The sequence below is a fragment of the Marmota flaviventris genome, chromosome 19, assembly GCF_047511675.1.
Source record: "Marmota flaviventris isolate mMarFla1 chromosome 19, mMarFla1.hap1, whole genome shotgun sequence".
In the NCBI taxonomy this organism is placed as follows: domain Eukaryota; kingdom Metazoa; phylum Chordata; class Mammalia; order Rodentia; family Sciuridae; genus Marmota; species Marmota flaviventris.
The window spans coordinates 5,469,016-5,487,585 of NC_092516.1; the positions used below are offsets into that span (position 1 = coordinate 5,469,016).

At 42.0% G+C, this 18,570-nt stretch overlaps 1 protein-coding gene across 2 annotated transcripts in view; it reads right to left on the reverse strand.

The window, feature by feature from the left end:
* Window positions 1–11,163, reverse strand: part of Dnaja3 (DnaJ heat shock protein family (Hsp40) member A3) — a 28,624-nt gene extending 17,461 nt beyond the window's left edge. The window contains exons 1-5 of one of the 2 annotated variants that reach the window (XM_071605796.1): window positions 10,924–11,163; window positions 7,306–7,439; window positions 5,890–5,973; window positions 4,362–4,637; window positions 2,254–2,406 (exon numbers count right to left, since the gene is read on the reverse strand). In XM_071605796.1, the coding sequence (XP_071461897.1) occupies window positions 2,254–2,406; window positions 4,362–4,637; window positions 5,890–5,973; window positions 7,306–7,439; window positions 10,924–11,134 (858 nt within the window). In that variant the 5' untranslated portion in view covers window positions 11,135–11,163. The remainder of the gene's footprint in view (window positions 1–2,253; window positions 2,407–4,361; window positions 4,638–5,889; window positions 5,974–7,305; window positions 7,440–10,923) is intronic. The other variant, XM_071605797.1, reaches the window with a different exon arrangement.
* Between the last annotated feature and the right edge of the window lie 7,407 nt (window positions 11,164–18,570).

The following is an 18,570-nucleotide window of genomic DNA, read 5'->3' on the forward strand; positions in this document are numbered from 1 at the left end:
CAATGCATGCATGTGTGTACACATATATCTATACATGTGAACAGATGTATATACGTATCTACAAGTGACACACACATTGATTTCCTAGCTCAGTCAGCTGAGAAAGTTTAGAAGTAGTGTCACTCCAGGGGCCACGAGCATAAGGGGGATACAGACGTTGGTTTTCATGTCCCACTAGACACTAACAGGTACCACAGCTACAGGTAATACCTGACTCAAAGGGTGTAGCAGGGAGAGAACAAGTTCAGCCTGGAATACTCTGCCATGTGGAAGGTAAGGAAGTGCTGAAAGTATGGTTGGAACAAGTCAAAAGGACACAACAGTCAGATGGAAGGGACCTGGTATAGGCCAAGTTAGGGATAAGCTGAACAGCAAAGAAACTACTGATTATAACACAGTGAATAAAATAAGCATCCCTGACTTCATACTGATATAAACAAACAGGTAACTGGAAGAGAAGAAGTTCTTCCATCCAGTAGAATGCAGACAGGTTAACTGAATTAGAAAACTTGTCATTTAGCAACCATGATAGTCATGTGTGATTGAGAATGATCAAGGGATGCAAAAACCAATGGGTAAGTTTGATGAGGAATATGATACTTATAGTCTCAGGGTATTTCATCATAACATTTATTAATTTCAAAAGAAAGAATAGTAACTTTAAAGTAAAGAACCTGATAAACACTATTTTAACAAAGTAATCATGAACATGTGTAATGTCATTAGTATGAGACAAACTGACACCTAAAACTACTCATATGATCCACTAAAAAGGATAAATTGCCTCTGTGGGGTTTCTACCCAAAGCAATCTGAATCTTTTTTTTTTTTCTTAAATATATTTTTTTAGGGGTTGGGGATGTGGCTCAAGCGGTAGCTTGCTCACCTGGCATGCCTGAGGCCCGGAGTTCGATCCTCAGCACCACATACAAACAAAGATGTTTGTCCACTGAAAACTAAAATAAATCTCTCTCTCTAAAAATAAATAAATAAAAAAAGAAAAAGCTGCTTTAAAAAATATATATATTTTTTTAGGGCTGGAGATGTGGCTCAAGCGGTAGCGTGCTCGCCTGGCATGCGTGCAGCCCGGGTTCAATCCTCAGCACCACATACCAACAAAGATGTTGTGTCCGCCAAAAACTAACTAAATAAATAAATATTTAAAAAATACATATATATTTTTTTAGTTGTAGATGAACAGGATACCTTTATTTAATTTACTTATTTTTATGTGGTGCTGAGGATGGAATCCAGTGCCTCACACATGCTAGGCAAGTGCTCTACCACTGAGCCACAAACCCCAGCCCCACAATCTGAATCTTATCAAGAATCCAAATCAAAGGACGTTCTATTAAACAACTGGCTTATAATCTTCAAAAAAGTCAAGGTCAAAGAAAAAAAGAGCAGACTGAGAAATAGTTCCAGATTAGAGACTAAAGATATGATAATCAAATGCTACAGACATAAGAACACCTGCAAAAACTTGAAAACATACAGATAATGATATGGTATTAACATGAAGTTACCTGATTGAGAAAACTGTACTGTGGTTATGTAAGAGAATGTTTTTGTTAAGAACACACCATACATACTGAAATACTACACTTAAATACTTAGGAATCAAGAGACACAATGTCTTTCAGCCAGCCCAGTGAGTCAGCACAGGCCAGTAACCCCAGCATCTGAGGAGGCTGAGGCAGAAGGATCACAAACTGAAAGCCAGCCTCAGCAACTTAGTGAGAGCCTAGGCAACTTAGCAAGACTCTGTCTCAAAATAAAAAGGGGCTAGGGATGTGGCTCAGTAGTAAGGCCCCCAGGTTCAATCCCCAGGCCCCTCCCACCAAAAGAGAGAAAAATACGCCTCATTTTCAAATAGTCTTCGGGTAGGGCAGTGACAGAGACACACCCAAAGAATGAAAAGGAACACATCAGAAGTGAAAAAGCAAATGTTTAACACAGGTGAGCCAGGCTAGGTGGTGCAGCCCCGTAATCCCAGTGACTCTGGAGGCTTAAGCAGGAGGATCACAAGTTCAAGGCCAGCCTCAGCAACTTAGTGAGGCCCTAAGCAACTTAGTGAGACCCTGTCTCAAAATAAAAAATTAAAAAAGGGCAGGATACAGCACAGTGTTAGAGTAGTAGACCTGAGTTCAATCCCCAAAACAAAAACAACAACAAACAAACAAACAGGGTGAATGAGCAAAAGGTGGGAGACCATGGGGTCGGTGTGTGTGGGGGGTCCTCTCAGACATCTTACCATGCCAGAGCCGCCGCAGTAGTGACAATGCTGCACCTTGGTGCCGGGCTCATTCCCTTTTCCGTCGCAGCGCTCACAGGTGTCCATGATGTTCACAGTGAACTCCTTATTGACACCCTTGGCAGCTTGATTGAAGGTTAACTCCATGATGTACTAAAGAAATCGAGGCATGACCTGTTAATGCTCTGCTTCCCAATGACCAAAGTGATGCTCTGCTATAGGAGGACACGAGGCCACTGGTCAGTACTTGTGTTACACTTTAACTGCTATGCTTACACTTGTATACTGCCAGGTAAGAACAGGTAGGAATCACTCATCAGATCCTTCCCAAGGCCTTAGGATTTTTAAGTATGTCTTAATTTAAGTGAAAATACACTTTTCAACAAACTGAAAATGTTCACAGAAAATAATTACGACAGTTTGCATCTCGAATATTCCCCCAAAGGCCCTTATGCTAAAGCCCTGGTCTCTAAGCTGGCACACTGAGAGGTGGTATAACCTTTAAGAGGTATGGAGATTTTAGATCAGCGGGGCACGCCGTCAAAGGAAAGGCAGGCCACAGGTCTCCTCCTCTTTTTTTCCCCAGGAAACATGAGGTGAACAATTTTGCTCTACCATGCACTCCCTACCATAATATGCTGCCTCACCACAGCCCAAAAACAATAGGGCCAACTGTCCATAGGCTGAAATCTTTGAAAACATGAACCAAAACAAACCTTTCCTTTTTTTAAAATTTATTGTCTCAGGTATTTTGTAACAGTAATGGAGAGCTGACTAACAGCACTTAAAAAAGATGAAATAATATATAATCATAACTTAGATCATGAAACATTTCTCTTACGTCTTCAATTGTAACAATTAAGACATAAATATGAAAAGGAGACACAGCAGTCTCCTTTGTGAACTGAGCTCCCTTAGAATAATGTGGCAGACTCCACATAAAACACACCCAAATGATGGCCCCTGATGGTCTTAGGTGCTGCCTAATTAAGCAATTGTTGAGAATATAGTAAAAATAATCAGGCATAGTGGTACATGCCTATAATTTCAGCCTCTCAGGAATGTTAGGCAGGAGGATTATAAACTCAAACCCAGCCTCAGGAATTTAGCATGACCCTATGTCAAGCTAGGCACAGTGGCATACGCCTGTAATCCCAACTACTAAGGAGGTTGACAGGAGGACTGCAAATTTGGGGTCAGCCTCAGCAACATGGCGAGGCCCTAAGCAACTTAGCCCCATCTTAAAATAAAAAATAAAAAGGTCCAGAGATGCAACTCAATGGAAGAGAGCCCCTGGGTTCAATTCCCAGTATAAAAAATATATTAATACAAGCCAGGGTTGTGGCTCAGCAGTAAGAGCGCTTGCCAAGCATGCGTGAGGCACTGGGTTCGATCCCAGGACCACATAAAAATAAACAAAATGAAGGTATTATGTCCATCTACAACAACAACAAAAAAATATTAAAATACATACATACATACACTAAATAAATAGATAGCTGGGCATGGTGGCACACACTTGTATTCCCAGCTGCTAGGGAGGCTGAGGCAGGATGATCATGAGTTCAAAACCAGCTTAGCAACTTAGTGAGCCCCTGAGCAACTAAGTGAAACCCTATCTCAAAATAAAAAGTAAAAATGGGGATGTGGCTCAGTGGTAAAGCACCCCTGTGCTCAGTTGCTGGAACAAAAAAAAAAAAAAAAAATTGATTAAATAATATATAAATTTAAAAAAAAAATTTAAAAAGGAGATGCAGCTCAGTGGTAGAGCACCCCTGTGTTCCATCCCCACTACCAAAAATTAAGTACATATATAAATAAAAAATAAATTTAAAAAGGCTAGAGGTGCTTAGTGATACAGCACCCCCACAAGGTTCCATCCCCAGCACCAGGAAAAAAAAAAAAACAGAACCTAGTCAAAACCTGGTGGGTGCTATTCATTGCTACCTACAGGGTTTTTCAAATGCTGGAATTATTTTCTGTCAAATAGCTGCCTCAAGATCATTTCACTTAGGCTGCTTTGCCTTTCTGAGAAATAATGTGATAAAAATTTATGTCACACTTTAAAAGCCTAAAACTGGAATAATCCTTCAAAGTAAGGAACTTACTTCCTGAGGCTGATCAAATACACTCTGGAAATCTCCAAAGGAAGATGATGAGAATTCCCCGAATAAGGAACTTACTTCCTGAGGCTGATCAAATACACTCTGGAAATCTCCAAAGGAAGATGATGAGAATTCCCCGAAGATCTTCCTGAACAGCTCCTCAGGGTCAACGGTGGGACCTCCCCTCCAGTAGCTCTGCCCAGAGCTGCTGGCCCCAGCATCAAAGCCAGCAGAGCCATAGGCATCATATTGCTTCCGCTTCACCTCATCACTCAACACCTACAAGGAGAGGCAGAGCAAGCAGCATTTCTGGGTCTGTGGAGGCATAGGAACACAGATAAAAGCTCCACCAAGGAAAGCAGTCACAAGGCTAAAGGGCTCCATGTGCCAAAATATTCTATGAAGTTCTCTGGATGGGGGGACAGACTGCAACTTCAGCTCCTAGAAGAGGAGAGAGATGACTGCATGGAACTCTACATGTGAAGCCTGAAGTACTTTCAAGTGTCTTATGAAAAGCCCCAGGGGTGGCCACACTGTTAAAATGCCTGTATTCATCTTCACAGAACCTCTTAGGCATCCTGAAGCTTCAGATTAATACTGCACCTCTCTTCTCAGGAGACACCCTGGTAGAGACCTTAAGCTTCCTACCCTTTATCCTACAGGACAAAAACAGGAGGAAGAGCGACAGGAGCAGAGAGTGCATCATTTAAGCATGCCTTCTGAGGACTATTCTGACCGCTATATTAGCACAAAGCTCTTTGGAGAGAAGCGCCACTATGGAGGGGTGGGGAAAAAATGGAGTATTCACTTTCTCTTTCTCTCTCTCTTCTGGCTTCTGGACTACCAGCTTCCTTGGCTAAAGATAGCCACTGTGTAGTTATTCAGGCCCTGATCATGTAAGCCAAACTAATAAATCCCCTCTTATAAACTTTACATACTCTATTGATTCTGTTTCTCTGGGAAATCCTGACTAACACACATTAAATGTAGTTGCCAGGAAATAAGACACTGGCTCAGTGACTACTCACTGAGCTGAGGCTGCTTTTATATAAGGATGTCTATTTCTGTGGATATATGAAACTACATATTCAGAACCCCTTTAGGATGGTCAAAGTCTGGGGAGAAGAGACACTATCCAGCAATTCTACTTGGGTGATGCCCGCCTCACATGTGTATGCTGTGCCCTCTGATTACATTTCTAGTTCTTCCATGGCAATAATGGTCTTCCACCAACCCTAAGAAGATGTCATGAGTAGGAGAGTCATCAAACAAGGTCTGAATTAATCCAACTGGGAGGTCCCAAATTCAGCTGCAAATATAAATTGCCTGGGAAGCTTTATTAATTCGGATTATTGAACCCCATTCTTTGTTTTGTCATTAATATACATTAATATACATGACAAAGTGATTTAGTGTAGGGACACAGCCTTCACACTGGACCATATGACACTACAGGCTGTCCTGTGTACCAAAGCAAACTCTGATTCACACAGCTGAACAACAGTGACCACATGCACATTAGTCACATTACCTCATAGGCTTCTGCCAGCTGGGAGAATTTCTCCTTGGCTTTGGGATCATCTTTATTTGTGTCTGGGTGGTACTTTTTCGCCAGCTAAGGGAAAAAAAAATGTAAATTAATACAAACATGAGATGGTTATTAAAACAGAACCCAAATATGAGACACAATTATGTCTTCTTTATAACAGTTAACTCTAAAGACTTATCAAGTGCTGGGCATGGTAGCACATGCCTGTAATCCCAGTGGCTCAGGAAGCACACTGGGGATGTAGCTCAGTGGTTAAGTGACCCTAGGTTTAATCCTTGTTACCATAAAAAAAAAAAAAAAAAAATTATCAACTAACAGCAATTTTTAAAACAAGATTTAAAACTTTAAAACATTTTTTCAATGCTATAAATGTACACATTTTCAACCACAACAAATCTCTACCAAAAATAATAACTAGTTCTTTAGAACTTGGGCACCATTGTGAAAACAAAGTGCCAAACAGTGTATTTATGATAGACATAGTGGTGCATGCCTGTAATCCCAGATACTTGGAAAGCTGAGGCAGAAGGATCACAAGTTTAAGGCCATCCTGGACAACTTAGTGAGACCCTGACTCAAAATAAAGCAAAAAAAGGGCTGGGGGTGTAGCTCAGTGGTAAAGTGCTTGCCTAACATGCATGAGGCCCTGGGTTTGGTCCTAGTACCACCAAAAAGAAAGAGATAAGATGTTAATCCCACATTGAACTCCTAGCTTTTATTTTATTGATAAGACCAAACCAAGAGTCTGGAACTCAACAATAGAATTTCACATTTTCTGTGTTAAGAAAGGAAATAATTCTTAAAACCCATAAACTGTTTTATCTGAATGTGAAAAATGTTTACCTAAAACTTAGATAAGTATACCTGCTAATTCAGAAAGCTCAGAATAAATTTAATTACAGAATTGGCCCTAAAAAATCTTTTTTATTTTAGGGCTGGGGTTGTACCTCAGTGGTAGAATGCTTGCCTACCATATGTGAGGCACTGGATTCAGTTCTCAGGGACTGCATATAAATAAATAAATTAAATTAAAGTCTATTAACAATTGAGAAAATATTTAAATTTTTTTATTTTAATTTTTTACTGGTACAATTTAATCATATATATATAGACACTCATTGTTACATGTTTATACATGTAAACGAGTTTTATATTTTAGTACTGGCAATTAAACCCAGAGCTTCAAGCATGCTAAGCACATTCTACCACTGAGCTACACTAATAGCCTCTGGAAAAGAACCTAATTTGGACTCTTTTTTCTAAAGCATTAATCACTATAGTACCATACACTGAAGAATGCATCCAGCAAAGTCCACTACATCACACCAACAGATTCACATAACCCATCCATATAGGCTAAGCACTGTACCAGCTGGGATAACAGACTGACATACAGACCTGGTAATAAGCTTTCTTGATCTCTTTCTGGCTGGCATTGCGGGGCACTCCTAGTATCTGGTAATAATCTTCTTTGGCCAAAGGGGTGTTTGTGTGGAAGTAGGCAGTACAAACAAAAGGGTAACTTTTTACTCCTGAAAAGGAAAAGAAAATCACTCTCAGAATGTGAGTCAGACAGCACACACCTGTGAAAGAACAAGACTGGAGATACCAGCTTGTCCCCCTCCAAGCCCACTAGAGAAAAAGGCAGTATATTCAAAAGTGGACAAAGCCACTGGGTTAAAATAAATTCATACAATATCAGAGTACTGAGTGTGGTTGATTCTGATGAATTATACCATTGGTGTAATCTCATAACACCATTAGAGAAATACTAAAGATCCCAGATAAAGAGCTGTCTCTGGGAGATGATTAAGAAGGGATTTAGAAGGCTGTGGATGTGGTTCAGTGGTAGAGCATTTGCCTACCATGCCTGAGGCCCTGGCTTCAATCACTAGAAGGGCGTGGGGGCTGGGAGTAAATGGTAAGGACCTCATGCATGTAGACTATAGGACCATGATGTAATTAAACCAGAGACTCTGGGTTGCAGTGAGTGATGATATACAGTGGTGGTTAGGAGATAATTAATGAGGTCCAGGAATAAGCAGAGGGCCTTAAAGATACTCTAAGTCTGGATTTTATCCTGAGGGCAATAGGGAGTCACTGCAAGTATTAACAAGAAATTAATGGGTTAGATTTTGAAGGAGATTTGGGAGACTACTTAAAATTAATAAGAGCCTAGAGAGGTAGCATACACCTGTAATCCTAGTGACACAGGTTGGGGCAGGAAGAGCACACATTAGAGGTCACTCTGGCACTTTATTTAGCAAGACCATGTCTCAAGATTTTTTTAAAAAGGGCTGGGGTTGTGGCTCAGTAGTAGAGTGCTTGCTTAGCATGTATGAGGCACTGGGTTTAATTCTCAGCACCACATACAAATAAATAAATAAAGGTTCATCAACAACTAATAAAATATTTTTTAAAAAAGAAAGAAAAGAAAAAGAATAATAAAGGCTAGGGATGTAGCTCAGTAGTAGAGTGCCCGGGGTTCAATCCCCAATACTACAAAAATAAATAAATAAATAGATGGATAGATAGATAAATTAACAATAAAATTAATAGGAGTATGGGGATGTAGTTCACTGGTAGAGCATTTGCCTAGCATCATGGGCAAGGCCTTGGGTTCAATTTCCAGTACTGTTTAAAAAAAAAGAAAAGAAAAAACACAATCAGAAAAGTTGAGAATATCCAGGAAAGTGTCAGGAGAAGGGATGATTAGACACAAGAATGAGCAGGAAGGGTCAGAATAAAATCAGGAACAGGAAGTAAAGCTGTTTTTGTTATACCCAATATTTCTAGAATGGGAAAAGCGGACAATAAAAGTAGTAGAGGTTAGGAGGCTGTTACTGTCTCTTCAGTCAGTCTTGAGGAGACATTAGAACTGGTTTCTCAGTGATCCTATAACCTCTTCCCTTTTCCTCAAGAGTAAGGGATTACCTTAACCATTTCCAGCTTCTCCTTCCAATGCCAAAGGCTGAGGCCAGAAGTGGCAAAGATTCTAAGCAGCTATGGATTCAACATCATCAGCAGAGTTAGAATGGGAGACATGCAAAACTGCATATGGATAAAGACAAATCACATTTCTCTATTACAAATTTGATAACACTGTTCAAAATGCATCAATGATCAGCAATAATTTAGAGTTTAGCCGGGTGCAGTGGCACATGCCTGTAATCCCAGGGGCTCGGAAGGCTGAGGAAGGGGGATTGGGATCGAGAGCCTCAGCAATGATGAGGCACTAAGCAACTCAGTGACACCCTGTCTCTAAATAACATACAAAAAAAGGGCTGGGGATGTGACCCTGTGATCGAGTGCCTCTGAGTTAAATCCCTGGTACCCAAAACAAGAAAAAGAAAACAACAACAAAAAATCCTGACATTATAAATGTCATAAAACCCTAAAAATGACCATTTTGTTCATACTGAGAAAACAGCATGACATTTTTTCAAATAATTCTCAAAAAACCTGAACAAACTACTGCTCCATCCAGGAATACGACAGGAAGAGAATTTTAAAATGTCTTCACTGGATTAAACTCACTCCCAATCTCTTGTTCTCTGCTACATTCCCAGTGCCTGAAATGGTAGCTGACATAGGGTAGCCTCAACAAATATCTGCCTATGAATTAATTTTCAGAGTTAAGACAGGATCAGAGAGATTAAATAATACACCCAGGTCACACACTTTGCAGGAGGAAAGTCTGTTCAAAACCCATGCTTTTTTTTTTTTTTTTTAATGCTGCACAACACAATCACAATTACTGTTATTTTAATAACTACCTATTATGTAACTGGTACAAAATTGGCCCCCAATAGGAAATTATCTTATTAAATTTTCCAGTAAGAGCTTTTTTCCTCCTTCTTTTTCTGGGAACTGAACATCAAACCCAGGGGTATTTTAGCACTAAGCTACATGCCCAGCCCACTTTTTTTAACTTTTTAATTTTAAGACAGCGTCTTGCTAAATTGCTCAGGATAGGCTCAAACTTGCAATTCTCCTGCCTCAGGATCCAAAGTTGCTGGGATTGCAGGCATGCACTAAGTCCCAGTCAGCCAAGGCTCCTTAATCTTACTTATAAATTTATAGATAACTTACAATTCCCAAATTCTAGAGGACACAAAACAACTATCATAATTCAAGAATATAAAAGGTTGCTCAATGCTTCCCTCCTTCCCTTTCACTAAAACTGAAGTCATCCAATGCACAGCATAAGAAAACATCATGGCTAAGCACTTTAAGTCTTAATACACATTAATTTGATGTAATCTCTGGCAATTAAGAAGATGCTAGGTTTAAATCAAAGTCTAATGCTTTTTAGCTTTGTGACTTTCTACAAGTTGTTTAGCATCTAAGCCTCAATTTTTCTATAAAATGGAATGGTAACAGTGCTTATCAATAAGGCAATATGATGGAAACATGGTAAAGTGCTCATATATGTCAGAATGTGTTATTACAATCATTGTCTAAAGAACTTCTTAAGAACATATTCTTAAAAAAGACTATTAACGTGTCCTTTAATTTACATCATGTGGTGGGAAGGGTATGAGCTATGGATATGACAACTCTGAGTTTGAGACAACTAACTTCACGACCTTGGTCAGGGTCAATTCCTGATAGTGCCTGTTTTTAAAATGGGGATGAAGATCTGCATATTGCAGGGCTGTTGAGTGACTAGCACTCATCAAATGGCAGTTGCCTCCTGCTTTCTCCTACAAGTAAAAGGTGCAGAGATACAGAAGGAATAGAGCAAGGGAGCCGCAGAGTCGAGAAATGTTGACAGAGGTGAAGGTTCATGGCCTTCGGGGCGGTTCATCACCCCGAACTCCGTGCAGTTCTTCCCCCTAGACGGCTATAGCGAGCCACCTGGGCCTCTCTGCCTCCCACTTGCCTTGTCTCCCCACTAATTCCGCACCCAAGTCGGAAGACACTTCCACCCTGCTCCCCTCGAGGCCGGAGCGAGGCGAGTCACTCATTGCTAGTTCCTGGAGCCACAATTCGAGCGCAGGAGCCTGCCCTCACCTGTGAGGCTGACACCGGGTCTCAATGTCAGCAGCGCCCGGGGGCCGCGAGCTCCCAAGAAAGGCGCGAAGGCGAGGACGCTCAGCTTGCGACCCAGAGACGCCCCCACCACACCCTCCCGCGGCGGTCGGGCCCCTCTCCCCGCTGCAGCCAGCAGCCGCGGGTTCCCCACAGCTACCAGAAACCAGCGTGTGGAACACCGCGCCGCCATCTTGGCCCGGGGACACTGCGCCTGCGCCGGCCGGCTCAAGGAGGCCTCGCAGGACGGCGCTTCCGGGGACGGGGCCTCCACGCGCACGCAGGGACGCACGCGTTGCGCACGCGCAGCCTCCCTGGCTCGCCTTGCTGATAGCCCGTGCCGGCTTGAGCTTTGCTTTGAAGATGCTGTCAGGCACACTTGCCCAGGAGAATCCAGTCATTTTGTGCTGGACGATCAAAGACTGCACTTTTCCTGTGAACGACGTGGCTGAGCGTAGCGATTGTAACTGGCCTGAGGATTCTGGCCAGGAGGGGAACTACAAGTCCCTGCAGGCTACGCGGCCTTAGGTCGCGCGGATCCCAGCATGCAGCGCGCGGCTGCCTTCGGCTGACCCTGAAGCTTGCGTCTCTGAGCGTGTGGGTCGCTCAGGCAGCCCCGCCTCCCAGAACCTGTGAGCTGGATGGCGAGAGTTCTGCTCTTGCTAAGCATAGTTGCCTTCTCCAAAAATGTAGCGAACTCGCTGATCATTCAGAATGATAGCCGAGCTCCCCCAAAATGAGTTTCATAAACCTTGTGAACACCCATTGTCTCGTGCATCCGCGGTTTTATGCACTTTGTAGAATACTGGGGATAGGGAGATGAATGTCATACCATCCCTGCCCTGGAAGAGCAAACCTCACTTGAGACAGACTCCGCCGGGCGCGGTGGCACCCGCCTGTAATCTCAACGGCTCAGGAAGTTGAACCAGGAGGATCTCAAGTTCAAAGCCAGCCTCTGCAATTTATCGAGGCCCTGTCTCAAAAGATTAAAAGGACTGGGATGTGACTCAGCAGTTAAGCGCTCCTGGGTTCAATTCCCAGTTTAAAAAAAAAAAAAGCGTGGGAGTCCTGAGGTTGGTAAAGTGGCCCCGTTAAATCCCCAGTCCCCTATCCCAGAAAAAGAGAGAGAGAGAGACGCGCGCTCCTTGATAAGTAACACAAGTAACAGTGTACTAAATGCTATTCTAAGTGTACACTGGTAAGGAGTCATTCTGGGGAAGTTGGATTCAACTGTCAAGGCCTTCTGAGAGGTAATGTTAGAATTGGACTTTGATAAAAAGTGCATCTGGTAGGGATAAAGTAATACAAGGGCAAGAATTTAAAAATCTAATGTCTGGAGATGCAAAAGTGTTTGCTTAAACCCTAAAGTCAGGGTTTGCAAATAGGAGGCTAGAAAGGTAAGACCTGCCTGATAAGTTGCAAGGAAGTTTCAACTTGCATTCTTCCAAGACCATCACCTCACCAAGCAATAGGAAGGGAACCTAAGGGTTCATCGATGGGTTTAGGAAGATCACTGCTCCCCCTGCTCTCTACCCCCAGTATTATACAGAATAGTTGTGTGTATGTGGATCTGTCTTTCTTCCCTCCTCCCTCCCTTCTTCCTTCCTTCCTTTCTTCTTCTTCTTTGTTTCCACCAGGGATTGAACCCAGGGAGAACCACATCTACCAGAGAGCCACATCCCCAGCCCATTTTTTTATTTTGAGACAGGGTCTCACTAAGTTGCTGAGCCTGTCCTTGAACTTGTGATCCTCCTGCCTCAGCCTCCAAAGTCGCTGGAATTACAGGTGTGCACCACCACACCTGGTTAGGCTTGATTCTTTTTTTTTTTTAATATTTATTTTTTGGCGGACACAACATCTTTGTTTGTATGTGGTGCTGAGGATCAAACCCGGGCCTCACGCATGCCAGGCGAGTGCCTCTACCGCTTGAGCCACATCCCCAGCCCTAGGCTTGATTCTTAAGAAGAATCTGAGAAGAGTCATTGTCGGGGAGGGGTTGGAGGAAGAAGCAGAGATGGATAGATACTGGGGCTTGAAACCAGGGCCTCATATATGCTAGGCGATCACTCTACTACTGAGCTACACCCCCAGTCCTGGACATCCAAATGGGAGGCATTCGGGCTTTTTCTCTGCCTTTAGAGGAGTCTGGCCTATGGTTTTCTGTTTGTTTGTTTGGGGATACTGGAGATTGAACCCAGGGGTACTTAAACACTGAGCCACATCCCCAGACCTTTTTATATATTTTAATAGAGACAGGGTCTCCTGAGTTGCTAAATGCCTTGCTAAGTTGCTGAGACTGGCTTTGAACTTGCAATCCTCCTGCCTCAGTCTCCTAAACCACTCGGATTACAGGTGTGCACCACCGCACCTGGCTGACCTGTTTTTTGACTGGTGTTGGGGTACAGAACAGATACTTTTTATTTTTATTATTTATTTATTTTATTAATTAAATACTAAGAATTGGGGAAAAAAAAAAAGAATTGAACCCAGGGGCACTTTACCACTGGACTATATCACCGCCCTTTTTATTTTGAGACAGGATATCACTGAGTTTCTCAGAGCATCAGTAATGTTGTCAAGTTTGGTCTTGAATTTGCAATCCTCCTGCCTCAGCTTTCCAAGTTGCTGGGATTACAGGTATATGCCAACACCCCTGAAAGAGCAGATATATATATATTTTTTATTGTTGACAGATCTTTATTTTTATTTATTTATTTATTTAAATGTGGTGCTGAGAATCGAACCCAGTGCCTCACACATGCCAGGCAAGTGCTCTACCACTGACCCCTAGTCCCAGCCCCAACAGAAACTTTTTAAATGATTCCCCAACCAAGCTAATGAACCCAATTAATGAGAAGGTTTGGGGAGAATGATAAGTTATTATTTGGGCTTATAATGTTTGAGATGTCTGACTGTCTTATTTTAGGCAATATGTATATGATTATGGAGAAATCTGAAAGCTGTAATGTGCTAAGAATAACTTCTTTACTTCTTTGCAGTTCACAATTCTTCTTTTTTGGTACTGGGAATTAACTCAAGGGCACTCAACCACTGAGCCACATCCCCAGCCCTATTTTGTATTTTATTTAGAGGCAGGGTCTTCCTGAGTTGCCTAGCACCTTGTTGTTGAGGCTGGCTTTGAACTGGCAATCCTTCTTCCTCAGCCTCCCAAGCCACTGGGATTACAGGAGTGTGCCACCACACCTGGCTTCTTCTTATCATATTTTTTTTTGATACAGGGATTGAATCCAGGGGTGCTTAAATACTTGAGCCACATCCCCAGCCCCCCCCCACTTTTTTAGTTTAATAAATAAATACCTTTATTTTACTTGTTTATGTTTTATGCAGTGCTAAGGATCAAACCCAGTGCCCACACGTGCCAGGTGAGTGCTCTACCACAGAGCCATCCCAGCACCGCCCAGCCCTTTTTATATTTTATTTAGAGACAGGGTGTCACTACCACAGGAAAGCAGGGAGCTGAAACTCCTAACCTTGATTCTTGTGTTCTGATGAAAGAAGATTTAATGTCAGACACTAAAAATCACGTAAGAGAACTTTATTAGAAGTGAATGTGAGGTGAAAATACAGTAAAACAAAAGTGAGCATTAAGCAAAAAGTACTCTCAAGGTAAAGAGTGGGCTATCTCCAAGCAGAGTAGGACAAAGGAGACAATGCCATCCCAATTTTATTACTGTTTGATGTTTACCAGGACAACTGGGGACCACCTTCTATACTCTTTGCCAACCAGGTGTTCCACTCTTCCTTCACATCAGGTGGTGGAGGAGTTTTTTACCTTAGTTGGTCCTCTCTAAAACTGTCATGGTAGCCATCCTATTTAAGGGGGCTTCATCTACAAGTCAATCCCATGTTAATGTGGGCACTAGGATAAATCACTGGTCAGAAGTTACCTTAGTGCACCTGTGCTACTAAAGGAATCTTCCTCCCCAGATAAATGGAGGCACCTTTAGCCATAATTCCTAGCTTCATGTCAATATCAGTGGACCCTATCAAAAGTTAATTCCATTAATCCTTTTCTCTTGACATGTTTCCCGATTAGCTCCTTTTGCTTCCATTTCTTTTCTACAAATTAACTACCATACTTTGCTTTCTTGTTTAGTTTGGAAGTAGTTTAAAGAAGACCCTTAAATAATTTAAAGTACACCTGTGACCTTGGCTGCATCTCACCGCTTATTACTAGCTACTACCTAACATCAGTAAGTTGCTCAGGGCCTCACTGAGTTGCTGAAGCTGGCTTTGAACTCAGGATCCTCCTGCCTCTGCTTCCTGAGCTGCTGGATTACAGTCACTTGCCACCATGCCCAGTTCTTCTGACATTTTATATTCCAATATGATCAGAACTCTGTGAAGCAGGTAGGAAAGATTATTTTCTTTTCCTTTTTTTTTTTTTTTTCCTTGTACTGGGAATTGATCTCAGGGATACTCAACCACTAAACCACATCTCTAGACCTTTTTGTATTTTATTTAGAGACAGGGTCTCAATGAGTTTCTTAGCGCTTTGCTTTTGCTGAGGCTGGCTTTGAACTTGCGATTCTCCTGCTTCAACCTTCCAAGCCACTAGGATTACAGGAGTGTACCACCGTGCCTGGCAAAAAGACTTTCTCTAGTGGACACCCCATCCAAATACAATAAATTCTGAAAGAATGTAAAGATTTGTTCAAGGTCACATGGCCAGTAACACCTAAGACCAGGTCTTTTTTTTAAAAAAATTTTTAATATTTATTTGTTTTTAGTTTTTGGCGGGCACAACATCTTTGTTTGTATGTGGTGCTGAGGATCGAACTCAGGCCGCATGCATGCCAGGCAAGCGTGCTACCGCTTGAGCCACATCCCCAGCCCCAAGACCAGGTCTTCTAACAGTGAAAACATGGCTCTTTCCTGTAAACCATGTGGCCTGTTATATCATTAGTTCTTAGTTGCCTAGCCCTTGATAATTTACAAAATATTTTCTCATGTTTCATTTCATTTGATTCTCACAAGAAGAGGGAGGCAGAACAAATATTGTCACCCTTATGTAGGAACTGTTGCCCTGCCTTCCAAAGCCTTCAATTGGGACAGGATACAAATTGTCCATCTCAGGCCTGTTGCCAAAGACTGGGAGGAGCACATGGACCACATCTCCCCGCATTCCTAGGCAGAGTAAGCCTCCTCTCCCTGTGCCCTGTGTTCTCCATTCTGAATTCCCCCAATCTTGAGCTTTAAGGAGAAATAAAATTGCTTACAGAGAGCATGCAAGGCAGCAAGTGCATCCCCTCATGTGCTCTTCATTTTACTAGACCAGTAATTCCACCAGGTTCTCTTCCGATCACATCTGAACACACTGGTAGACCTCCAGGGTGCGGGTTAAAGGTAAAGAAAATGAGTGTCTATTCCATGATTTCTTGCTGAAACCACTGACCATTTGAGGTTAAATGGGAGTGAGCAAGTCCATGATGCCATTTGGCTGCAACCCTCCCATGAGTGAGGAGCCCTTCCAGGGAGGGCACACTCTTCCTGAGGCTATAAAGGCTAGCTCAGGCCAGGCATGGTGGCACACACCTGTAATAATCCCAGCAGCTCCAGGGCTGAAGCATGAGGATTCCAAGTTCAAGGCCAGCCTCAGCAATTTAGTGAGGCATTAAGCAACTCATTAAGACCCTGTCTCAAAATTAAAAAATAAAAGGATTGAGGATGTGGCTCAGTGGTTAAGTGTCCCTGGGTTCAATCCATAGTACCAAAAAAAAAAAAAAAAGGAAAAGATGGGCTGGGGATGTGGCTCAAGCGGTAGCATGCTCGCCTGGCATGCGTGCGGCCTGGGTTTGATCCTCAGCACCACATACAAAGATGTTGTGTCTGCCGAAAACTAAATAATAAATATTTAAAAATTCTCTCTCTCTCTAAAAAAAAAAAAAAAAAGGAAAAGAAAAAGCTAGCTCAGAATTTTTCTAATGTTAGCATTTCCTTTCTTCCTTAAGAGACTGTGGGACAATCCCAAAGGGGTTAGAATGTATGGTACAGATGTTCTGGGTCATGATATCTACAGTGGGCACAGATAAATCCCTACAGATGTTATGAGTCCTTGCCTCATTCACCCGGGACGGCTTTGAACTGACAATGAACACAATACCATTGGGATTACCATCTACCATTCTTTACTTTTTTTTTTTTTTAATTGTACTGGAGATTGAATCCAGGGGCACTTAACCACTGAGTAACATCCCTAGACCTTTTTTTATTTTTTATTTTAAGACAGGGCCTCGCTAAATTGCTGAGACTGGTCTCAAATTTGTGATTCTCCTGCTTCAGACTCCTGAGTTGATGGGATTACAGATATATGCCATCATGCCTAGCTTACACAATTTTAAAAATATATTTAGTTGTAAAATTATTAATTTCTGAGATAACTACATGTATCTCTCTTCGCCAGATCCTGAAGTGAATAAGGTGTGGTTTAAGTATAAAACATCTTCAATGTGTGTTTTAGTAAAAAAAATAAGTTCAGAGGCAGATAACTAGACTTAAGGAATCTGTGATTGGCCCTGATGCTGGCTTTATCCATCTCTCTCTCTTGCAAAAACTCTGATTCATGGAAACCACTAATTTTTTTCCCTTTCTATTTTTTAAAACCACTGATTTTAAGGGGATACCATACCCGAAACATTGTTGGCATCACAGTTTAAAATTAGGATATAAAGCCTGGGGACATAGCTCAGTGGTAGAGTATGCACCTAGCATGTGCAAGGCCCTGGGTTCAATTCCTCTAGCTTCAAAATAAATAAAATTAGAATGTGTCCTAAGACTTAAGCTTTTGTGCAGATTGTTTGTTCTTGTCCTCCTTTTTGGTCCCTTCTCTTCTGTTAATGTTCCTTTAATTGGATGACATGTTTTGGGGTTTTCCAGAATGAGAACTTCCCACAATGGACTCCCAAATTCTGGTTCACTATTACTTATTCTCAGTTTTTGTTTTGTTTTGGTATTTACTGGGGATTGAGCCAAGGGCTTGACTCATTCTAGGCTCTTTACCACTAAGCTATAGCCCTAGCCCTTTTATTTTTAAAAAATTTGAACAGGATATTGCTGAGTTGCCCTGGCTTCCCTGAGCTTGCAATCCTCTTGCCTCAGCCTTCCAGTAGTTGGGATCACAGGCGTGTACCACCATTTATTAATTATTCATGACAATAGATCCTGTGAAATCTAGATCATTACACCAGGCACCACACTAACCAGACATCATTGTTTTGCTGGAATCTGACCTACCCTCTGATAGTTACTGGGGTAGAGAGTTGTTTTCAGCACAATTGAGAAGTTGTCTTTGTTTGTAGATTATAAAGAAGTCAAGCTGGGCTGAGATTATGGCTCAGTACTTGTGGTAGAGTACTTGCCTAGCATGCGTGAGGCACTGGGTTCGGTCCTCAGCACCACATTACAGGCATGTGCCACCATGCCTGGCAAAAGTAAAATAAAGACACCTATAACTAAAAAATAAATATAAAAAAAAAGAAGTCAGGCTGGTAATTCATGGGCTTGCACTGGGAGAAATTTTGGTGGCCCTCCAGTCCAATTTTGCAACTGATGAAGTAATTTATTCTGCTCAAGTTTGCAGCAGCCACAGTGCTCCAAGCACTACTAGCA